General features: G+C 42.7%; 1 protein-coding gene across 17 annotated transcripts in view; it reads right to left on the reverse strand.

Annotated features, from left to right (window-relative positions):
- Nucleotides 1–23001, reverse strand: part of Cpeb1 (cytoplasmic polyadenylation element binding protein 1) — an 82467-nt gene that overhangs the window by 9306 nt on the left and 50160 nt on the right. For 8 of the 17 annotated variants that reach the window (XM_013075138.3, XM_021264870.2, XM_013075141.3 and 5 more), the window contains exons 3-6: nucleotides 13954–14145; nucleotides 4153–4376; nucleotides 1985–2237; nucleotides 111–224 (exon numbers count right to left, since the gene is read on the reverse strand). In XM_013075138.3, the coding sequence (XP_012930592.1) occupies nucleotides 111–224; nucleotides 1985–2237; nucleotides 4153–4376; nucleotides 13954–14145 (783 nt within the window). Of the gene's footprint in view, nucleotides 1–110; nucleotides 225–1984; nucleotides 2238–4152; nucleotides 4377–13953; nucleotides 14146–14507; nucleotides 14695–23001 lie in introns of those variants that run through there. The other 9 variants (XM_087188526.1, XM_087188524.1, XM_087188528.1 and 6 more) reach the window with 3 other exon arrangements.

A 23001-nucleotide genomic window follows, 5' to 3' on the forward strand; every position in this document is an offset into this window, starting at 1 on the left:
CCCTGTACTGAGACAACGGTTCAGTCTCTGGCCTTGAGACCAAGGTTCATGCTCCTGAAAGACAGGCTCCACCTTCAGCTCTGAGCCAGGAGGTCCTGGAGGCAGCTCACCTTCCGTAATATCCCAAGGAACACCTCCTAAGAACACCTTGCAAGAGTAGATGGGATTCTTATAGTTCCGGGGAGGAAGCTGGCCACTCCAGGTACAGGTGGCTTCGTTCACAGCTTTGGCAGAAGACAAAGAAAGAAATAAGGTGTTAGAGGATCAACAAAGTCACCACATTTCCTCAGTATGAATTAGTTCAGAAAAAAAGACTGGCCACAGTTCTAACCTGGCTACCTAGGGGAATATCCATCAACTATTCCGAAAGATCAGAAACCTTACGTCTCACCAAACCACTCTGTTCCAAGTAAAATTAAAAGGACCACAAAACTAAAATACAGGATAAAAATCATCACACCCCAAGCTATTTTCAAAGACACAACTGATATGCTAATCATCAACCAGTTCAGTTACTGCTTATAGTACTGTTTGAGTTTATAATTACTTGAAAGCAAACAGAGTAATTCACATACGATGTCCCACAGACCTACTGGTTCAAACTTGCCTTCTCTTCAATATTCAAATGAGGAACTACTGTTTTCCTATCTTAGCTTTGAACTTAATCAATCACAGAAGTAAGGATACTCCCAGTAAAAATCACTAATAGCAACTCAACAAGACAGGAATATCACAGCTGTTCCTCAAGTCAGAATCATGCCCCGTAAGTGCCACAGCTTTTCCTATAGCATCTGGACAGAGGGCCTTCCTTGATGCCAACACCGCATAATGGATCCTACCTCCCTCAGCTTCCTATTTATGTCAGTGAGAAGCACAAATATCACATTAAAATCTTTCCTGCTCTATAGGTTTGAAACTATTTGCTGTCTGGCCTGCCCCTATTTCTAGAGGCCTGTTTTTGGTGACCAATTATATCAGTCTGTAAAACTCATCTCAGCCCAGTCTATGCCTTTCTAGACCAGCAATTGACCTAGGTAGGGACTGGCTAGTTCTTGCCCATCTCATTCTCCTCCTTAGCAGATCCAATGAAATGAAAACCTTTTTTTTTCCAGGACAAGGCTATGGAGGGAAAGTCCTAAAAGACAGACCCAATATGTTGCAATCAACCATGGTTATGTCACTTTACAGCAAAACAATGGCACAAGAGAAAGCACAAGGATGGGCTACCAAAACCATGAGGTGACCAAGGCAGCTGCACTGTGAGAGGAGAATGAGATCTGGACCAGTTTGTGAAAAAACTAACACATTTGGAAATAAATGGAACAGAGAAACTAACATATACGTAGTCACCAGCTGCAGAACTGCAGAACAGTGATTGATAACCATCTCCCCGAAGAATTTCAATAGCATATATAGCTCATTTATTTCCAAGCAGTGGTATAAGATGAAAAATACTTAGTGTGTATGATCATTTAAATGAGAACCTTAGAAATTCCTAAGAGACCACTGCATTTTGGGACATCCCACACCTTAGAGATTGACAAATGGGCTATCCACCTGCAGTGTATCCCTGAGTGGCCCATTAGAAAGCCTCAGGGCAGAGACCCTAAGCATGGGCTATGTCTGATAAGGCAGTGAATTAGAAAAGGAGGAGGGAGACAAAATTCCAGGCATCATTTCCAGGGCTTTTCTTAAGGACACCACCCATGAAAGAATCAAAAGCAAGAGCAGCACACAGCCAGTCTCCACAGAAGTGTGAGAAATACAGATCCGGCCACTTATGCTGTGCTCTGTGTACCAGATTACTTGCCTCTTTCCACTCAGCCTCAAAGTTGTCCACAGAACAGATAGTTCTTTGCAGATCTAGAAACTTCGCCACGAAACCAAGCCCTCTTCTAGGCAGTTCACTACTGTGTGAACTAAGGTCACTTCTGTGCTCAAAGAATGAGGCCTCAGGGCCCATGCATGTCCCAGCCACACTTACCTGCAGCTTGCCGGTGCAGCCTGGCCTCTCTCTCTATGCTGAAGGGATCCTTGGGAGCTTCAAGGAGGTCCCAGGATGGCCATATGGAAGCTCCTGGCCATCTCTTTGAAGCACTGGTTGGGGAAGGTGTGACTGCGGTGAGAGCAGCTTGCTCTTGGTCCATGCGGGACCCAACCCCCATCTTTAAGGGGTCTCTGGGACCACTCCCTGTCAGAGACAGGAAGGGCAGAGGAGGAGAAATGCGGAGGCTTGACTAGGGGAAGAGAAAGGAAGACACAGCTTTTTAAAGGACAGTTTTGTTATAAAGTGATAAATACACTACAGAAATTAAGAAAAATACCTAATACACATCTATCATTCGATAAATTTTTAGACTTTCTTCCAGTGCATTTTTAAAATTAGCTGTAATTACACTGCAATTTACAAATTCTCCTTCTTTTCCAGTCAACATTTTTTCTGTACTGTCAGATAATTTTAACATACTTTATTTAGGGAACAAGCTACATCTCCCTGGATCATTCCCCTATTAGACATTTAGATGTTCAAGTTTTCAGAATTATAAAACATTTTAAGATGTAGCTTCTTCATATTTTGTATTTTCTATGTTCAGATTCCTAGAAACAGGATGTCAAAATGTGTTCTGCAAGAGATCCATGCTGTATAAGAAATATATGGGAACATGAGTTACACTACATGTTTGTGTCAAGGCCTTAGATTCTGATATAAGGGGGTAAAATGACACTATAAAAACAAAAAGAAAGTAAGCAGTTTGTAGAATATTTTCGTTAAGTTCAAATACTCCCTCTACTTCCTCTTCAATGTCATCCTTAATCCCTCCCAAAATAATCACTGGGGCAGGATATCTGAGAAAGTTCTTTAAACAGAATCCCAAATATTAGTCATGAGGTAAATTTCCAAGATGAATTCCATATTAATTCACACAAACAATGCAAAGCAGCTCACAGGACCCCTCTTACAGGACAGTAAAATGAGATCAGAGAAAGAAAGAACCTACTATGGTTGCCCTTCTTGAAACAGTCTGAACAGATAAAACCAGTGGGCAGTAGGAACACCAAACCCAGTTTTACCTGTCTAGGAGACAAGCTGCCAAGACAGAGTGAACTCTAACTCCCATGAATGGAAACTGTGATCATGACTAATGTCACCAGTCCTGGGTGTGGAAAAGATGAGGGTAAAAAAAAGAAAGCCATTCTAGTCACTGAACATTAAGCTCGGGATTTGGCAATAAAGAAACAAGGCTTGGAAGGCACCTACCTGAAATTTGATTTTATTTCAAGAAGCTGTCTCACTGCCAATCCCACACATATTACTTATCTACAATGTCAATGCTGTTCTACCTGTACTTGCTATATGATCCTCTCCATCAGCTCTAATCCATTTGCCACCTCTATTTAGCATAGAGGCGGCACATGTCAAACATAGCTATAGATAAGGACCATGAGATACATATACTGAGGCAATACTTCAGAGATTCACTATGGCCTCAGAGAGTTGGCATGGGTCAGTGGAAAAAATATAGAATCTAGAGTTAGATTTTGATTATAATCCCGGTCCTGATAATTGCTAATGTGATCTTTATATTATCACTTAAAATTCTGAGATATCATATATAAAAGGGATATAAATGATATTCCTTAAAGGCCAAACTCCCATACAGGTTAAGGACCACAGCAATGCCAGGGCCCCTGTATTTACTTTTTGCTTTTTTGAGACAGAGTCTTGCTCTGTAATTCAGGCTGCCTTGAACTCATTATGTAACCCAGGCTAGCCTTGAACTTGCAGTGATCTTCCTGACTCAGCCTTTCTAGTGCTGGGATTACAGGCATCTGCCACCATGCCTGGCTATGCATTTACTTTTGAAATTAACTGTTTTCCAGTAGCTCTTATAATAACTAGTACAGAATTCTGGGTCCAGGGCTTGAAATGCATTATAATGGGTATTTAAAGCATCCTCAATTCTGCTGAGGATGAAAGGCTCCATAGACATGCATGATGGTCTCCATTCCTCCCATTACCCCACTGCCCAGGCTGCATTTTGGCAGACAGACACCCCACTTCAAGTTCTAAAACAGGTACTTCACCCTCCTTCCCTTGGACCACACAGGCTACTCCACCTCCAAACCCTCTTTCCAAAGTATGTTACATACAATCAAATCTGAGAGATGATCTGATCCAGAACTGAAGCCGCTTGTGTCTGAGTCAGAGGGGCTGCTAGAACGGGAATCCAGGATGGGCCGGGTGTCCAAGCGGGATCCTCTGACTGAGGGTGCTGGAAACTTGTCCAAGTCAGACCCAAGGGGATCCAGAGGCAGAAAGCTCAAGGGGGGTTTTCCTAGAACATTTCCCAGTGGGTTATGGAGCATGCTCAGTACTAGGAGGGCAACAAAACAAAACAAAAAAATTAGAAAACTTCTATTAGTGTTCTTTTCATCCATAAGCTCTTTTCTCCCACAGGCAGAAACACAAAATATAATGAACAGATAACCATCCACTTCTGAGATCTGGCCACCAGGGGACCACTGGAGGTAGTTACAGAATGACAATCTGAAGACAAGAGTTCCTGCTATTACAGTAGGAGCAAAACTGTTGCTGTCTGCCACTAGGCTTAAGGGTTTGTGCCAGCATCTGGGAAGCTGTGCCACCATGGACTTGAGGTCATAGCTGTTATTAATGTTTGGATACACCTGCAGCACAATTAGGAAGTCCAAACCATACCCCTTTACTGCCTGCCAATTTTTTAAAAGTAGATTCCTCATCTTTCTAATGCCATGTAACTACAATGCTGAACTGCATGCCACATGGTAGAAGTCTGGTATAGTATAAGCATATCTCCTCATCTGAGAAGTTCCCTGATGCAAACTTCAAGCATATACAAATTATCTCCTGGGCATCCCTAAATTGGACAGAAGGATGGAAGGAGAAGGATGTGAGTAAGTACACTCTCAAACTTACAACAAACCAGATTGATAAAGCCCTGAATCTGATACCTCCATGGATAGCTATGAGCTCTGGGAAGCTTATTCTGAGCCTCTACTTTTTCCATTGGTATCCTGGGTAGAATATTAAGTACAGTATTTTATAACATTGTTAGGATGTTCAACAGTCAGACAGCAGATTAAGAGTGGTTAGCAGAAAAAAAAAAAGAGTGGTTAGCAGACAGTGCTCAGTACACAATACAGTACTGTATTTAAATACTGGGTCAGGCATGGTGGTGCATGCATGTAATCCCAGCACCTGGAGGGCTGAGGCAGGACTGAGGGTTTGAGGTCAGCCTGGGCTACAGAGTGAGGCCAAGGCCAGCCTAGGCTGCATAGAGAAGATCTGTCTCATAAAACCAAAAACCAAACCAAACCAAACCAAAAAGTATTTAAATATCAGACATCAAAAAAAGCAAAATATTTTTAAAAAGCAAAAATTTTTCACACTTGGCCTTAGAGAAATGAGGAACCTGAGCAAAGCACATCCCATATCTGTAAGGATGACAACAAATAAGAGAGCTTTACCATGGAGCTACAGAGATACAAATGCTATGGTAGAAGCCTTAATTTGGTTATTTTTTTCATCTAAAGAATGAAGAGGTGAGACTATTTGACTCAAAATTACTATGAGGTGAAACCAAGTAATGCATGTGCTCAATAAAGTGGCTGTGACTGGGTCCACTTCAGCCCTGACTAGCAATTATGCCAAACAGCCACACATAGCTGATCTCTTCCCAGGCTTTCAAGTCAGCTAAATGCTGGGCTTCGGCTGGAGCAAGTCCCAAGAGATACAAATAAATCTCTGAAATCAAAGTCACAACATGCTCTCAGTACACCAAATACACTAAGAGCATACACATCCACAAAACCCAAAACAGCTGTACCATGGGATCAGACCAACCTCTACGCTTCAGGCATATGATCTCCCTTTCCAGATAAAGATATAGCAAGTGTGCCCTTATTTTTTTGTTTCCGGCTTGAACTTAGGACCTTGAGGTTGCAAGGCAAGCACGTTGCCACTGAGCTAAATCCCTGGCCCTTACCCTTATTTTTTTAATGCAGGGCATACTGTGGATATATTTACCCAATTATTATTCTACAGTAGTAAAATACTTTTAATTTTTTTTAGAAAACTGCTGTACTATTTTCTAGAGCAGATATATCATCTCATATTCCCACCACCAATGAGTTTCAGTCCCCACACATTCTGGCCAATACCTGATGTGGTGTCTTAATTTTAATCAATCTAATATCTGTGATAGAAGGGGAAAGGCAAACCATATCCACCAAGGAGTTAGTTTACTATTTTGTTTTTCAAGGAAATAGTCTTTTACCTAGGCCTTTCAAAGGAGTTTTCAAAGAACTAGGAGTAAAATGTATGCTAAAGATAAGTGTCTCAAAATGCTTGGATTCTGATGCCCATCAGAAATGATCCTTGACAAACACCTCAAAGTAATCCTTGACAAACCTGTCTGAAAGAAACAAAATATCAAAGCCCCTGGAATCCATGCCCTGAGAAGGCAGGAGATGCTGCAAAGCCTGGTAGAAAGCACAGAGGAAATCCACAGATCTTGTGTCGGTCTTAAAAGCGGTGCCAATGCCCCAGAGGGCCTTATCCTTCTTCATATTTTATAAAAACAAGTTAGGGTGGTGAACAATGTGGTCACAATCAAATCGCAAAGAGACCTGACAACAAGGCAGAGTGTATGATTGGATTTCATCCTGAGAGTAATTGATAAAGACACTAAACAGAAGGTCAAGAGGTGGTGAGGGGGATGACCTGGGAAACTGAGGAAGATGGCCAGTAATCCCCAGCACCCAGGTGAGAGGGAGGTGAGTATTAAACTGGACTGACAAGATTGTCCCCAGAAGATCTCAGGCACCTGGATGTACAATGGATCCATGGAGGGCTGTAATTTTTTTTCCCAAGGAGGTGTGAATGAGAAAATGGGACAACAGAATTGGTGACAGCAACAAAGGGGATAAAGAGTGAGTCACATGTTAAAGGCTAAAGACAGAACAGAGTCAATAGACTGGAAGCAAATAAATAGAGAAACAGCAATTTCCAGCTACTGGGATAACAGCTGTAAGAGGAATGAAGGAGACAAAGAGGATAACTAGGAGGAGGCAGAACAATGAAGAGTAAGAGTTCTGAGGATGGCAAGGCCCAGGGTACGGAACAAGTGGTTGAACTGTGAATGTGTAAAGTGTAAAATGCTGGGTAGGTTCTATATGCATGTTAAAGGGAGCCACAGTGATGGGTGGGCCTGAGTTGAAAACAAAATGAAATGTTGAAATCTTCAGGGAGGGGAAGGACTGAAAGTTGTTAAGGAAGATGATGACTGACCCTGAAGTAGATGAGGCTTGGGAGGATGACAAGGGTCCATTTGCCAAAGCAGCACTGTAAGAAAGGGCTTCAGCTAAAGTAGAAGCTGGAGGGAACATCTACCAGTGACAGACAAGATCAAGGGCAGTTTGTTAACCCTGGGAAGAGGAGTTTCAAGTGGCTGAAGAGAGGGCTCAGAGTTGACAAGGGAAACAATGCAAAGCAGTAAGAGGAAACATACTCAAGAAGGGATGGCTGGCCCACAGGGTCCATGTCTGGGGGACTGAAGTGGACAAGTACAGGCTGCAGGAACTGTGCCTTCATCTATGGTTAAAAAGGGATATTAGAAAGAGTCAAAATACAACATGGTGGCCATACAGGCCATTTTTCTCATTCACATTAATTCATAGTCACTGTCATCTTGGCACATGTTTTACATAAATCTGTCTACCTCAACTAACCTATAAACATTACAAAGGTCTCTTGTGGCTTTGGCAAATTCTTGTGCCAAAGCTAGGAATTATGTCATATGCACTCTTCTGCTACGACAATAAGCCTCCCTTAGTGGAAAATGACATGACAACCAAAGCTGGCCACTTCCTTAAGTGTTCCTAGCTCCTAGTCAGTCATCTGTTCCACAATTTGGGTCAGGCTCACTAACATAACTTACATTTACTGAACATCCAACATGTGGCAGACCTTGTGCCAGAAGTACTCTAGGTAAATAATCATCATATCCTAAAAAGTGCATATTACCCCATCTTAGCAAAAGCAAACTACCACTCAGTGCTAGCCTGTGTAACAGCCAATGAGTGATAGAGTAGGACCTATTCTCCTTGACTAAGTTTATCTTCCATAATGTAACATTCACTAGCTACTTAAAAAAAATTGTTAGGACCTCTCTCTGTATGGCTTCATGTTCCTGTTACTTCTCTTTTTTGTTCCAATTCTTTAAGACCATCATCTACAGATGAGCAATCTTACCCACCAGAAGTCAGCGCCATGAACCTAACATATCCAGATCTCAAAACTAAGTTGGGGTCCTGCCATTGTGGAAATCCATTAAAAATGCATCTTGGACTCCATCCCAGATCTGAATCAGAATCCGCATTTTAACAGATTTCAAGGAGAGATCTGTATAAAAATTAAAGTCTGAGGAAAACTAATCTAGCAAACCTAAGGCTTGCTATTTCAAATTTCTAATCACTCTCTTCACCACACCCACACATCTTTCATACATGATTTCCCTTGATTTAAAGGCTGCAGCCTATAACATGAAGTTCTTACAGCACAATGGCAAGTAAAGCTGAAGGAGAAAGCGGGGAGCACCAAATAAAGAAACGAAAATGGCTATATGGGACATTTCCCAGAGTTCTGAGATCTGAAAACACTGAATGGGAGTAGAGGGAGAAGGAGAAGCAAAGAGGCAGAGAAACATAATACTAGGAACAAATAAGAATATAAAGAGTGACACAGAATATGATAATACTTTCAGGAAAAGTGATGGGCAGAACCAGCTGAATACTGTGAAAATCATTCAAGACAGTGAAAGGACTTTGTAAACTCATCCTGAGCAAGAAGGGAGCTAGGGCCTACTGCTTAAAGCAGAAACATGTTAAGAGAGAAGAAAGAGAAAAATTCTATGAATAACATTACATCACGTGACAAAACTGGAATGAACAAGTTTAATAAGAATATTTTAACAATTTTAAATTGTTTGAAGTTCATAACTGTTTTGTTATATAAATGTAAACTAACATGCTTATTTTTTTTTTTTTTTTGGTACCGGGGATCAAACTCAGGTCCTTGCACTTGTGCAGCAGGCGGCAAAACCACTGAGCTAAATCCCCAGCCCAACACTGTTTATTCTTAATGGTTCAGAATGAGGAGGATGTAAGAGTGAACACAAATGATAAAGCAAATGAGGATAAAATAAATGTCAACAATAGGAGAATCTGGATAAAGCTTGGTTTTGTTTGGTTTTGTTTTTGGAGACTATGAAGGTCTATGAAATTCAGGCTGGCCTCAAACTCACAGGAATCCTCCTGCCTCAGCCTCTTGGGTACTAGGATTACAGGTGTGCACCACACCAGCTGGATAAAGCTTGTTTGAGATTTACTTTCAACTTACAGAAAAAGCCGTTTCTGGAAACTGTGACTGATGGTCAGATGCCCTAGAGTGACCTGTCTGTCCCTCTATAGCCCAACCTGGCAGAGTGCTCCAGCTCATTAACGCTACTTCAGAGAGTACAAGAGACCAAATCAGCAGTAATATTTTTAGACTGATTGTTAACTTTCTCTACTTTCACCCTTCTATGCCAGCTCCTGTGAGTTTTACAGCTGAGTCACTGTTCGAATTTTCTGAAGCCTTCCCCAAGAGTACAAAGGCACCCAGAGTCTGTTGGCAACATCGGCAATGAGGCAAGGGCTTGAAGTGAATGCTTACTTTGCAAGATGCTGTTTGAACAGTTGAGGAAGAGACTAGGCCCAAGGGATCACAGTCACTTGTTGACTAACGGGAGCAGTCATGGGAAAAATCCAGACTGTGTACCATTATTTCTAGCTCAAGATATAAGGTCATATATCTGGAACCCTTCTTTCTCATCTCCATCCCTGGATCTAGGTTGCTCACTGAGAATCTGTCTGAAGGCAGGAAGGCAGGAAAGGTCAAAGACAGGATTCATCCCAGATATGAAAATAGACCACTCTTTGTAACCCCCAAATCTGCTACTCTATAACACACTTTAACTCAAGTGATAACCTTTCAAGTGTGGTACCAAGCACAACCTCATCCCCAGTGCACCACTTATCTTAATCACTGAAAAAGTTCAATTACCTGCAGAGAAGGAATACTCAAGCCCTGTATTAGGTTATCACACATCCAACCACCTCAACTCTACTCTCACAGTGGAGGCACCCACTGTCTCAATGCTTCCCAGGTTCTCCCTCCTCTCTGCACTGGAAGTTGTTCCCAAATAGACTACTTGACTTCATGACGGAACTCAGGCTCTGGCATATGCCAAAATTTCTGTCAAACTGTATCATCATGCTTTAGAAGCTATTAGGGCTCAAAGACACTATGCTGTGAAGAATCTGTTCATCCAGTTGATCGACACAAGTAATAGAAGAATGGAACAGACTGTCAGAACTACCATATGCAGTTAAAAAACAACAAAGATAGTCTGGGGATATACTTTAGCAGTATGGCACTTGCCTAGAATGTGAGAGGCCCTGGGTTCAATCTCTAGCACTGCAAAACAAAACCCAAAACAAAACAAAAATCCCACCAGTATCAACAGAGTGGCTCAGCACTCATCATTCAGAAAATATTAAATAGCCATCAGAAAGGCACTATGGTTGCATGCTGAAAATACAGTGAGTGGAGAATTGGGAGTTGAAATAGACTGAGAGACCTTGGCTGGTTCATATTCCACACAGAAAGCCAACTTGGAATGTTGCCTCAGAAAGGCTGTTTGGAAGATACTGGAAGTATCGAAGCAAAATACTGAAGACTTGTTGGAGGGGGTTTAGGTAACAACACAGGGAACATTTCATTCACTGGTTAGCAGTTAAGGCAGAAAACAGATGGGGTGAGCAGGTTACTTGCCACAGGACTCCTAAAAGGGAGTGGGCAGAGACATGATATGTCCTCTGACATCCTAGACTGAGCATCTAGTTGCCTACTGGGATTCTGTACAAGGTGTTCATTAGAGTCCTTTCCAGGTCCCTCAAAGTAGATTCTCATGTCACCCTACTCTTTTGCTGAGTAATGTAGGCGCAAGCGGCATAAGGGGGAAGGCAGAAAGAAAAATCCAGCAGGAGACACAGTAATGAGCTGCAACTGAGGGATGGAGAGGAGTGGGAACTGTTTAGCACCCTCACCTTTAGGGTCTCTATCAAGGGACCATATGACCTCTGGCTAAATAGCCCCCAGTACTGTGGACAGAGTTACATGTCTTGTCCAAGGGATCTGCTCACAGTAGCACAGGTTTAACAGGAAGCATGACAGTTTTAGAACCAAACAGACCAGGCTTGGACTGAGTTTGCCAGTAGTTGTGTTACTTTTGGCACTTTGTAACCTCTGTGAACCTATTTCCTCATCTATGCAAGCATTAAAATCATGTGATGTATTCAGCATAAAAAGTAGTCAATAAATGGTAACTTGTAGTCACTCTATGCCACACTGTACGATACTGAGGATAGCATCCACAAGCCCTACTGTACTATTACAGGACTTAAGATACTGCAAGCAGAACAAGGATGGCCCTGGACACAGACTATTGCAGTCTCTTGAGAAAAACACACTTCCAATACTCTTCTTGCTTGAAGGGCTTCTTTCCTACCAGGGGTAGACAGTCTAGAAAGGAGGGACCTCTCAAAATGCCACATCCTAAACCATGTGGGCCTTGTAGGCACAGCTTTCAGAATCAGACTCCACCCAGGGTCTTTCAGCCTGGCTTTGAGGTCAAAGGAATTTACAAAGCAGTAGCACTCTAACTCCCAGAGAAGGCTCTTCATGTACCAGCCTCATGCTGAGAACCCAAAGAAAGGTTATCCTAATGAAAAAAAAAAAAATCCTTACGGGAGAAATTGGAAGCCCCAATCATATCAATTACTGTATTGCATTTGGTATACTTTCTCATATACCTTGTTTCTCATATACCATGTTTCCCTTCATCGTCATGGGGATTCTTAACAGCAACAATTTTAGCCTACTCATTGATGTACCTCCAGTGCCTACAATGCCTGGCACACTGGATTTAGCCCATATGTTTAGTCAAGAGTCCTGCTCTTTAACCTTGCCTCCCACATTGCTGAATATTTAAGAGTAGTAGATGGTCAGACATGGCTGCCTGGGGTAACACATCAATAAGCAGAGCCCAAAGAATAAGCTTCCACACTAGGCTCCACACAGAGACAACAGGGAAGTAGGCTGTCTGCAAGGGTAACTCCCAGATTTCCCAAAGCTATTGAAATATGTCCTCCCTGCCTGAAGAAACTGACCTAGTTGGTTTTCAAATGGAAAGGCAGTGTAGGCACTGGAATGTGGGCTGTATGTTCCCGCACTGCTGGCAAGGGTGCACGATCTGGCACTGCAGCTGGCTGGTGGGAGAGCTGCGTCCTACTCTAGGAGGCGGTACCCTCCTGTGTGATTTCCAAGAAGCTCCAGCACACAGCGAAAGAAAAGAGACCACTGTCACTACAGCTCCAAAAACCAAAGATGGCATGGCGAAGACAACATGGCGATTAGGGATGGGTGTGTCCTCAACTCTCAGAAAGGAAGAAATATCCACACACACTCTGCTTTCAACCAAATCATTCTGCTCAGGCAACTCTCTGATCCTTATGAATTTGGAGGCTCAAACTGTAAAGCCAGTAGTTCCAGAGACTCTACTGTAACCCAGAGGTAGTTACTTAGGGGGAAAATTTTCCCTACTCATATCCAAATTTAAGAAACTCATTTCCCCTCCCTCAAATGGGCTTAAATCAAAACAACTGGGCATTAAAATGCCTAGCAGACACACCAGACCCAGGCTCTGCAAAGCATTCTAAAAAAAGACCTGCGCCAAACAGGGTGGAGACCAGAGAAATTGACAGAGCAGTGCCTTGCTGCCATGACTGCTGGTTCCTGGTCCAGGGAGATGGAGGACAGCAGCAGGCTCAATGTACCCCACCATTAGCACCAACAGCAAATGGCTGCACCTACCTCACCCATTTTCCTAGAGAACCTATAGCCAATACTTTTTTACATAAAGTAAAACCTGTAGGTTTTAAGTATACTTGTAGTATTTAAGTTCACATTTCTTAATGAATACTTTTAAGACTTATACCTGGCCAACTCCCTCCTGGTACTACAAGAGGGAAATAAACCGATAATGAGCAGAAGCAGTTCAAAGGGTTGCCAAGAAGTCCCTTCAATTTGTCCCCATCAAATCCTGCTAAGACAACCAGGAATCCTAAAGGGGAGTGGCTCTTCTTTCATCCATCTGGTTAGCCTCAACAGAAAGAAAGAAAAAGAAAGGGGGGAGGGGACGGGGAGCCTCTGTGGCTATCCTAAGTCTCCTCACTTTCCCTACCCCTTTCAGGATCAATGCCCTTAACCTTACCTGAAGGCAATTTCAATATCCTAGCACTAGGTACCCAGCTTCACCTGAGGTTAGAGTTCTTCCCCCTCACAATAATTCAGGGAGTACCTGCCCTCCATATGTAGTTCCCTAGTTTTAAAAGCCACTTAAGAGAATCTGGTCATCTAGTAACTAGTCCCTTAAGCCCCCTCCCCCACCTAAAAGTGTTTTGCTTCATCATCTAGAAGACAGGCCTGGGCACCAGGGAGTTAGCTGATCTTCTCTGCATAAGGTTATCACCTTGGGGACCGACCCTTCTCGGGGCCACCCAGGTATAGACTAACAACTTCAGGGAATTTATCAGGGTAAGTGGAAAAGCCCTGCCTGGCTTTTCAAGCAGCCATCTGTCCTGCCACATTCACAGCTAGCATTTCCATCTCTTGCAAAACAGCTCCATGTTGTGTATGTGTACAGAGAGTGAGCAAAGGGGAGCAGAACAACTGTTGCTGTGGACATCCTCCTCCACTACCACCTCCTGGAACCCCCCACCCCTAAAGCTGACTCACCCTCTCGCACTTACCCGAATGTGTGCTGCTCTGGGCTGAGGAGTCTGAGTCCTGGGTGCTCCAGGGTCGGTCCCAGCCTGTTAGACTGAGGGACTGCAGGCCAAGGCACAAGTCATTTGCATCTGGGAGGCCACGGGAAGATTCTTGCGCAGAGGTGGGGAAAAGCATCTTGCTTGTAACTGTTTCTTCAGAGTCCTGGAAGTCTGCTTTGGATAGGAGGATAGTAGAAACCCTAGAGTTAAGGGCTGTTCTTCCGGATATTATCCACAATAAAGACTATTAATAATAGTTTCCCCAGGCTCAGGGGCCAGACATTCAAACTGGCTAGACACTGCAGCTGCTGCCTCTGCACTTTTGGGGGGGTTTGAGTAAGAGCAGTTGCCATACAGCCCCCTCCCCACAACACACCCCTATCCCGTCTGCATTACAGACTGAGCCAGCATGTGATCAGGCTGCTGATGCTTCCCGCTGCCAGTGACATCAGCCGGCTGAGCTGTGCAATAGAGAGCGGCATCATCCTCCAGCAGAACGGGGGAGGAGCAGGAGGGACTACAGGGAGGAGACTTGCCTCCCAGGGAAAAAACAGCACAAGAGCTTGGAATAGTCCGGTGCAGTGCCGGTAAGTCAGGGTTCCAAGGCAGCGCCCTCCAGTCTCCAGCAATGGTGGCCAAGCGGCCCTCAGACACGACTAAAGTCCTCTCTGCTGACAGCAAAGCCAAAGCAGCCAACTGTCTGCTTGTGTAGCTCTGCCCTCCTGCCCCTCCCTCTCTCTCCCTCAGCTCTCCACCCCCAAACCCAAAAACACTCTAGTCCTGGACTCTCTCCAGCTGCTGGCTCAAGCCCTGGCTTTGCAGCTCAATGCAAAGCTTCACAATCCTGCTGGCAAAAATCTGTGTGCTCCAAGTGGCCCCAGAGCAGCACCCTGACACAGCAGTGTTTACCGCCTAGGAACTGGGATAACCTTCAAACACTGCACACTTGGACCCTGGGAAACAACACCTGGTACTCCAGGCTTCCCTGGAGCAGCTTATCAGAGAGAAAAGAGGTCAGCTTTGGCAGAGGGAGGGGGGAGTCAACTGGGCCATTCTAGGTACATCTCACAGGACATGATCCACACCCACATGCCAGAGTGAGTGAGATCTGCTCTTGCTCAGATAATCCCTGTCCCCAGGCTCCTTTACACCAACCGGATGGGCATTAGTTTTGAGCAGAAATATGGGCCCAGCTCCTCCTCTGCCTCCTACAAATGAAGGCACAGACTGAGAAAACATTCCCAGAGCAGTTATCTAATGGACCAAAACAAAAGAAACAGTCTTAGAACTACTGTTATGCCCTATCAGAAAAACCATGATCATATCACCCAGCTTTGTCAACACTTTCTCTTGCCTCTGCCCTTCCTGGAGACTTGGAAGTGATACTGGCCAAACTGTGAGGGCCACTGGGTCCTTTAACTGCTGGGCCGTCTCTCAGGGATGTTGCCCAGGACCAAGGACCTGTTTCTGTGACCACTCACAACTCTAGCAATAAAGTCTAAAGAAGGTCCAAACTTCTGGAGCTTCTGATATTTCTTCATCAAGTCTTCTTCTGCATCAGTCATTTTCCAATATGACACTTGGGCACCTGGCTTCTTCATGAAGGGTTAGGGCAGCAGTTTCAGACCCAAATGGAAGGTTGCTTATACCTGCACCAGGCACACAGCACTCTGCTGGTTTTCTGTTGCAAGCAGCAGCAGCAGCAGAAGATATGGGAAGTATCCCCATTTGGGACCTCCTCACAGGAGTGGAGCAGGTGAAAGGGGACAGCTGGCCAGAGCCTCTTGCAGTATATCCCACCGACGTTATACTCAGGCCTAAAGCCTGGACAGGAAAAATGGTCAGCCTGTACAGGGACTCCTCCCTTGGAAGCTTTTTTTTTTTTTTTTTTAAAGCTTTGCTGCTGTGTCATCCATTCACGTTACTCTTGTCTGGCTGTAGATATTCTGCTTGCTCCCTATCTGTGTTTGTCAAAGCTGTGTTCAATACTGCACAGGCTCAGCAAGAATTCACCCATAATGGCACTGTCCTTGTCCCAGACCACTCCCTCCTGTTTATGTCCACCCTTCCTCCAAACTAAGGAAATACTTCAATGTATTAATTACAAAAGCAAAATGCTTCCTTTAACAACATCCACGTTTAAGTATCTACTCCCTGCAAACCAGGAATATATATGATCCCCTCTACCCTAACCTGCATTTAAGTCCAGAAGCAGCCATTCTTCTACCTCCTCTAAAATCAAAGCATCTGTATATAGATATATATGGCTACCCTTACCCCCGGGGAAGAAATAATGTAATCAGTTTGATTAGACTGTGTGGCAGACCATTAATATCAGCATCAGCAGAAGGCTGCTATAAATACTAAATCTCAGGCCCCATTTGTAACCTATGGAAGCAAGATGCCCAGTTAAAGTGAATGTACATAAAGTCTGAGTAGTACTGACCAGCACAACTACCATAGCCTTCCAACTCAAAGCTAAAAGGCCCCAGGCCTAAGCAACAGGTTTGTTAAATCCCTCAAGGGACAAATACCCAAAAGCCTGAAGATCTACACATGGGCACAATTCTACCCTCACCCTAGAACCTCCACAATAGACCTCACCTTTATGTTCACCCAGACATTCCTCCGTCCACAAAGGTTTTCATTAACATTGCAGGATTCCACCTCTAGATACCGTACCCCTCCAACCCCGTGCAAAACAAAACAAAAAAACAATGGTGGCCATCCTTATTAAAATCTGGTACAGGGGCCAGCGATTTAGCTCAGTGGTTCCGGCTCCTGCCTCGAAAGCACAAGGTCCTGAGTTCGATCCCTGACACACACCCCCGGCAAAAAATATCTGGTACAGTTGGCTGGGAGAAATCAAGAGCTTTAGGAGTCTAACAGACTTTGGTTTGCTTACCAGGCTGACCACTGTGTGACCTCAAGCAAATTACTCAGTCTTTCTGAATATCTTTTTATCTATAAAGTAGAAAAAGCAGTTACCCTTTCAAGTGTTTCTGAGGACTAACAAAAGCTTTCCAAACTAGGCATGGTGGTACACACCTATAATTCCAGTTAATGAGGAGGCTGAGGAAGGAGGATTCCAAATTCCAGGGCAGCCTGGGTAACTTACTGAAACCCTGCCTCAAAATAAAAAAAATAGAAAGGGCCGGGGTGTGTATGTGTGATGCATTTGGTACAGTGCCTGGGACAAAGTATTTTACCTGTGGGGTAACCATATAAGTTATTATACAAACTAAGACACTTTTAAAGAAGAGGGGAAAATATTAATAATTGTATCAGGACTATATGCTTAAACAGAAACCCTGTTAGACAAACTGGGAGGCATGATCATTCTTGCCATTCATGTCTAGAAATATTTTACTCAAAAAGCCTCCTAGGGGCCGGGGATTTAGCTCAGTGGTTCTGGCGCCTGCCTCGCAAGCCCAAGGTCCCAAGTTCGATCCCCGGTACCAAAAAAAAAAAAAAGCCTCCTAATGGCTCCCTGATCCCATCTCTCCAGTTTTCTTCCTTCTGCTCTGCTTCTCTCTGTACTAAAAGAAAGTCTGAGAAGGAAACAGCAGAGGCTACCATACAATGGGTCAAAAGGCCTGATAAACAAAGGCTAACTTTAATAAAAAAAGCCCACTTTTGCCAGTCAAACTCACAGCTGAGGATGGATAGGAATTTAACCCTTTTTATTGAAAGAGTTTTACTATTTTTTGGAGATAAGCTCTCTCCATGTATTCCAGGGTGACCTTGAACTCACTAATACTTGAACCTAAGCTGGCCTCAAATTCACAATCCTCCTGCTTCAGTTTCTCAAGTGCTGAGACTACAGGCATGCATCACCACTCCCGGCTTGGAGACTATTTTTTTAATAATCTTTTGTGCCAAGAGCCAACTAGGCACTCAGAAGATACTAAAAGCCATTACCCAACACAGGCTGAAGTGAAAACTTTCCTTCTAAGGCAATGTCTCAAATGCTTTCTCCTACAAGTTTCTTTTATCAGTACCTACACAAAGTTTCCAATTTAAATTTCTGAAGTTAATTTAAATTTTTTTAATTGTTCCCCTTTGAAAATGTTACCTTTTCTAGTATAGTTAACCTCCCAAATTCTTGAACAACTCAGGGAAATAAGAAAACTAAAAGCTCAAAATCTGCTACAGACTATGGTTTGAATGTGTTCATGTGTTAGAAACTTAATCCTCATTGATAGTATGTAGAGGTAGGGCCCTCTGATAGTATCACTGGCTTGGTAAGGTGAGACTGGAGCTACCTGCCGGTCTCTCCGTCCCTCCACCATGCTACAATGCAGCAGAAAGGCCCACACAGATGTCAGCACCATCTTCCTGGACTAACCCATCTCAAAGACTGAGTCAAGTAAACTTGTTCTTTATAAATCACTCAGCCTCAGAGACACAGTAATAGAAGGTGGACAAAGATTGGTCTAAAATAGAGAATCCCCTCACAGATGCAAAAGAGATGGACTCTGGCTTCAGGCTTAAGTTTTACAGTATCAATTCTGATTGTTTCCATCCTCAGCATAAGAACCTATCCTCTCACGGCTCCTCAGCTACCAAAACTCAGCACAAAATTGTTCAGGGTAAGCCAGGCACAGTGGCACACATTTGTAATCTGGCCATCTGGGAGAGTGAGGCATGAGGATCAGAAGTTTGAGCCCAGCCTGGGCAATTAAGCAAAATCCTATCCCAAAATAAGAAATTAAAAAAATAACAACACCAGGCTTAGGATGTGGTTCAGTGAGAAGGCCCTAGATTAATTCTCAGTACTGAAAAACAGAAAAAAACAAAAACAAAAAACAGTGCCTTTAGGCCTTCAATTTCAAGGTATTATAAAGGTTCCCTTCAGAGCTAAAAAGGACAGAGCATAAAAACAACTGGAATAGAAGTTAGGGAGGAGGAAAATAAGTTAAAAGACAGACAGACCACTAAATTGCATCTATATCACAATTATACTGATGTGAAAATTCTGTGTTAGAGATGGACAATGTTGATAAAGAAACATAGACACTATTAACAGCTAAGGTGTGTCAGGGTAGCAGGCTAATGGATTTATTTCCCTTTGCTAGAGAAAACATTCCAAGAACACACAAAAAAATCTATCCTAGTCTGTCTGCTGCTTTCTAGCCTTTTTGTTTGTAGTACTGGGTACTGAACACAAGGCCTTTGTACTGAGCACTCAGTCCATTTTAAATATTTTTCATTTTGAGACAAGGTCTCACTAAGTCATTAAGTTGCTCACACTGGGCTTGAACTTTCTTTTTTTTTGAGACAAGGTCTCACTATGTAGTTCAGGCTGGCCTCAAACTTGTAGTGATCCTCCTGCCTCTGCCTGTCTCCTACAGTGCTGGGATTACAGGTGTTCACCACCATGCCCAGTTTCTTTCTAGACTTCCATCAAGCACATTATTATAGTTTGTATAGCAACTCCACTTGAACTCTTTTTTTTTTTTTTTTTTTTTTTTTTTTGGTACCGGGGATCAAACTCCAGTCCTTGTGCTTGTGCAGCAGGTGGCGAAACCACTGAGCTAAATCCCCAGCTGGACTTGAACTCTTCTATAAAATTTCTACTTCATCCTCAAATTCCAGTTCCTGGGAATAACAAAAACAGGACACTATCATTTGTCCCCATTAAATTCTTTCAAATAACTGACTGACTTCATAGCCAGCCGAGACTACTGAAATCAATGATTTATGGTCTTAAAGCCCTAGTAAGCCAACAGAGTAGCATTTCTAAGAACGTATTTCTAAGAAGAGTTTGGATACTATTTTCTTCTACCAATTAAGAAAACCAAAATGCCTCACCTCTACCCCCAGTACTAGGGATCAAATCCATGGCCTTCCCACTGAGCTACATCCCCAGCCCTATTTGAATTTTTTTTCATTTTGAGACAGGGTCTCACTAAGTTGCCAGGACTGGATTTGAATTTGTGATTCTCCTGTGTCAGCTTCTCACAGTGCTGGCATTACAGGCAAGCACTACCATGTCTGGTCCAAAATGCTGATTTTTTTTAAACATAAATTTTGGCAGGTTTAAGAGAAAGAATAAGTATTAAAAAGTCTAACAACAAAAAAAAGTCTAACATCTATCACAATCATATCAGTGGCTATTTGTACTATGGCTCTTACTTACCCACATTAGAGTAGCTGGACGTTTCTCAAGCCCAGTGCGTCTCTAACTTTAGTTTTTTGAGACAGGGTCTCATTATGTAAAGTTCAGGCTAGCCTTGAACTGTGTAGCCCAGGATAGCCTCAAACTCACTGTGATCCTCCTGCCTCAGGCTCCTGAGTGCTGACATTGATTACAAACATGTGCCACCACTCCCAGCACTCCAATTTTAATATACACACAAATCTTAATTTTTTAAAACATTTATTAAAGGTAGGAAAAGAAACAGGTGCTGCAGAGTGAGTTTGGGCCAAGAAAAAGTAGGAAAACAAGTACACTCTACAGAGTGAGAGCGAACCACTATGCAAGAGAGAACATATTGGCCCACACAAATCTTTTTTTGGTACTAGGGATCAAACTCAGGACCTTGTGCTTTTGAGGTAGGCACAGTGCCACTGAGCTAAATCCCTGGCCCCACACAAATCTTTTTAAAACACTGATTTCAGTGGGTCTCGGTTGGTCCTCAGAACTTGCATTTCTTTTCTTATGGCACTGGGGATTGAACCCAATACCTTTAGCTACATCCTGAGCTACATCCCAGTCCTCAGCCCCCCCACAGTCCTCTGAGGTAATGTCTCACCAGATAGCCAAGTTGCCCAGTCTGGACTCGAACTTGCAATCCTCTTGCCTCAGTCTCCCAAGTGCTGGGATTACAGATGTATGCCATAACACCTAGCTCATACAGAACTTGCATTTCTAACACATTTGTAGGTGTCATGAATGCTACTGATGTGTGACTACACCTTGAATAGCTAATGAGTCTCTCTTCCAGGTTAGTCACCCCGTCTTTACTCAGCACCACTTTCTTGGTTTTGCTTACTCTCAACAAGCACCTTTAATGGTTCTCTGATCTGTTGCCTTTCAGATCACAGTCAATCTTAGGCCCTAGCTTACTTTTTAACCTTCTCTCACACCATTCACCAAACATAACAGGCTAAATATGAGTTAATCCCAATTAGAAGTTCACACTCTAAAGATTTTCTGTTACTCTGCATGTTAATAAGTAAAACAGTTCTGAAGACAGAATGCATGATGGCTTAGAATAGTCAAGGAGGATTTTCTTATAGCTTTACCTACATATCATACTGTATGATTATGGATTAAGGTATGAAAGCATTAGGTTTCTTTTGGGCATGGCATTACAGAAATATGATCACTAGATTTTTTTTTTTTCTGTACGGGGATTGAACTCAGAACCTTTCACTTTTGAGGCAGGCACAGTGCCACTGAGCTAAATCCCTGCCCCAATTACTGGATTATTTTAATCTTGACTGCTTCGAATAACCTTCAAATAAATTCTGCAAAGTTATTTCAAACTGATTTCTAGAATAGTTCTTAAAAGAAACATTAACATGTTTATATTTTAAATACCAGTTCAAGTGACAGGGCTGGTAGAAGAGGGAGGAGGGGATGCTGTTCAGTTCAAGGTCCACTGTTGCTGAGACACAACAGCAGCAATACCATGGCAGTGCCACAGAAGAACCTTGAAGGCCACATGCGACTCATATGTACTTGATGTCACTAAGTATAAAGGAAATCAGTGAGGTGAGGGTCTTCATTCACACTTATGTGTAAGTGAATGTGAAGTGGGAAAGTCAACATTATGCAAGTCATTATTCTTCACATATCTGTATTCTCCATAGAATTAAAATACCACCTACCTTTCCATAGAATTAAATACTACCTGCGGTATGTTCTAAAGCTTTAATTGAAGAAGGTGATGTTCAGTTGTTGCTCACAGTAATTGATACCCCAGCATCATGAAGTGCAGCAGATAATAGTAATTGCTGACAGCGTGTTATCGACTACACTGATTGTAAATATGAGCACAGTCTAAATCCAGAAACTTGAGCGAACAGATGTCTGATGCCTGATAACAGGGTACAGTGTGTTTTACACATCATTCCTCCATTGGGACATGGACTTAAATCACTGAATATTGAGTTTATGAAGTGTTTGCATAACAGAGTATCAGTCTACTTACTGCCAAAGCAGATATGCTCACACTATAGGAATGCCAATAGTTTAAAACATAGATAATGAAAGAAATCCAAGAACATAAAATATTTTATCTCATAAAATATGTCAAGCCCTGAATATGAATTTCTAGAAACAAATGAAGAAATAAGTTTGTTAATAAGATTAGAAACAGAATCATGAAGTAAATAAAACTTGTTAACAAAATAAAAAGGACTGTTTACCTCATGTTGTGATGGGCAGTGACAGTGTCACTGAAGTTAATGGGGAGAGGGTCAGAGGAAGGCAGCATCGTTGGAGTGTTACTTGACAATGATGAACAATGAATTTACAATTGTACTCAAAGAACACATACACAAGAACTGAGTGTCACAAGTAATGTACACTATGAGAACTATAGAAGCAGGAAACTGGCATTTGTGATTTGTACCAAAGTTGATAATAGCAAGAGTAAAGGGCAGCTTACTAAGAGCCCTTTGGGACAAATGGAAGAAAGAAGGGAGCTGTAGCTTAGATGAAAATGGAGATAAGCTAGTATATAAGATTATGATCAAAGAAATTATCAAAAAACTGAAGACTTTGAAGCAGAGCTCCAACAACGTTAGGTCCAAAAGAAAATAATTTGGGAGCAGAGGTAAAATTAGAAAACATCAGTTTGAAAATGAGAAAGCAAACTAGGAAGCTCAACCACACATTTTAGGACCAAAAAAAAAAAAAGCCTCTGAGAAGCTTGGAAAAGAACAAGAAAGGAGGGTTTCCTCATAAACCATTAACCAACACTTACATAGTTGCCAGTACCTTCGACACCAGTGTTTGTTGGATCTGTGTGACCAACACACACCTGTTTTATACACAATGATGGATTTAACAGCATG

Source organism: Heterocephalus glaber, unplaced genomic scaffold (genome assembly GCF_053883595.1).
Source record: "Heterocephalus glaber isolate CG9 unplaced genomic scaffold, H.glaber_assembly_v1.0 deba00001531, whole genome shotgun sequence".
Lineage (NCBI taxonomy): Eukaryota > Metazoa > Chordata > Mammalia > Rodentia > Bathyergidae > Heterocephalus > Heterocephalus glaber.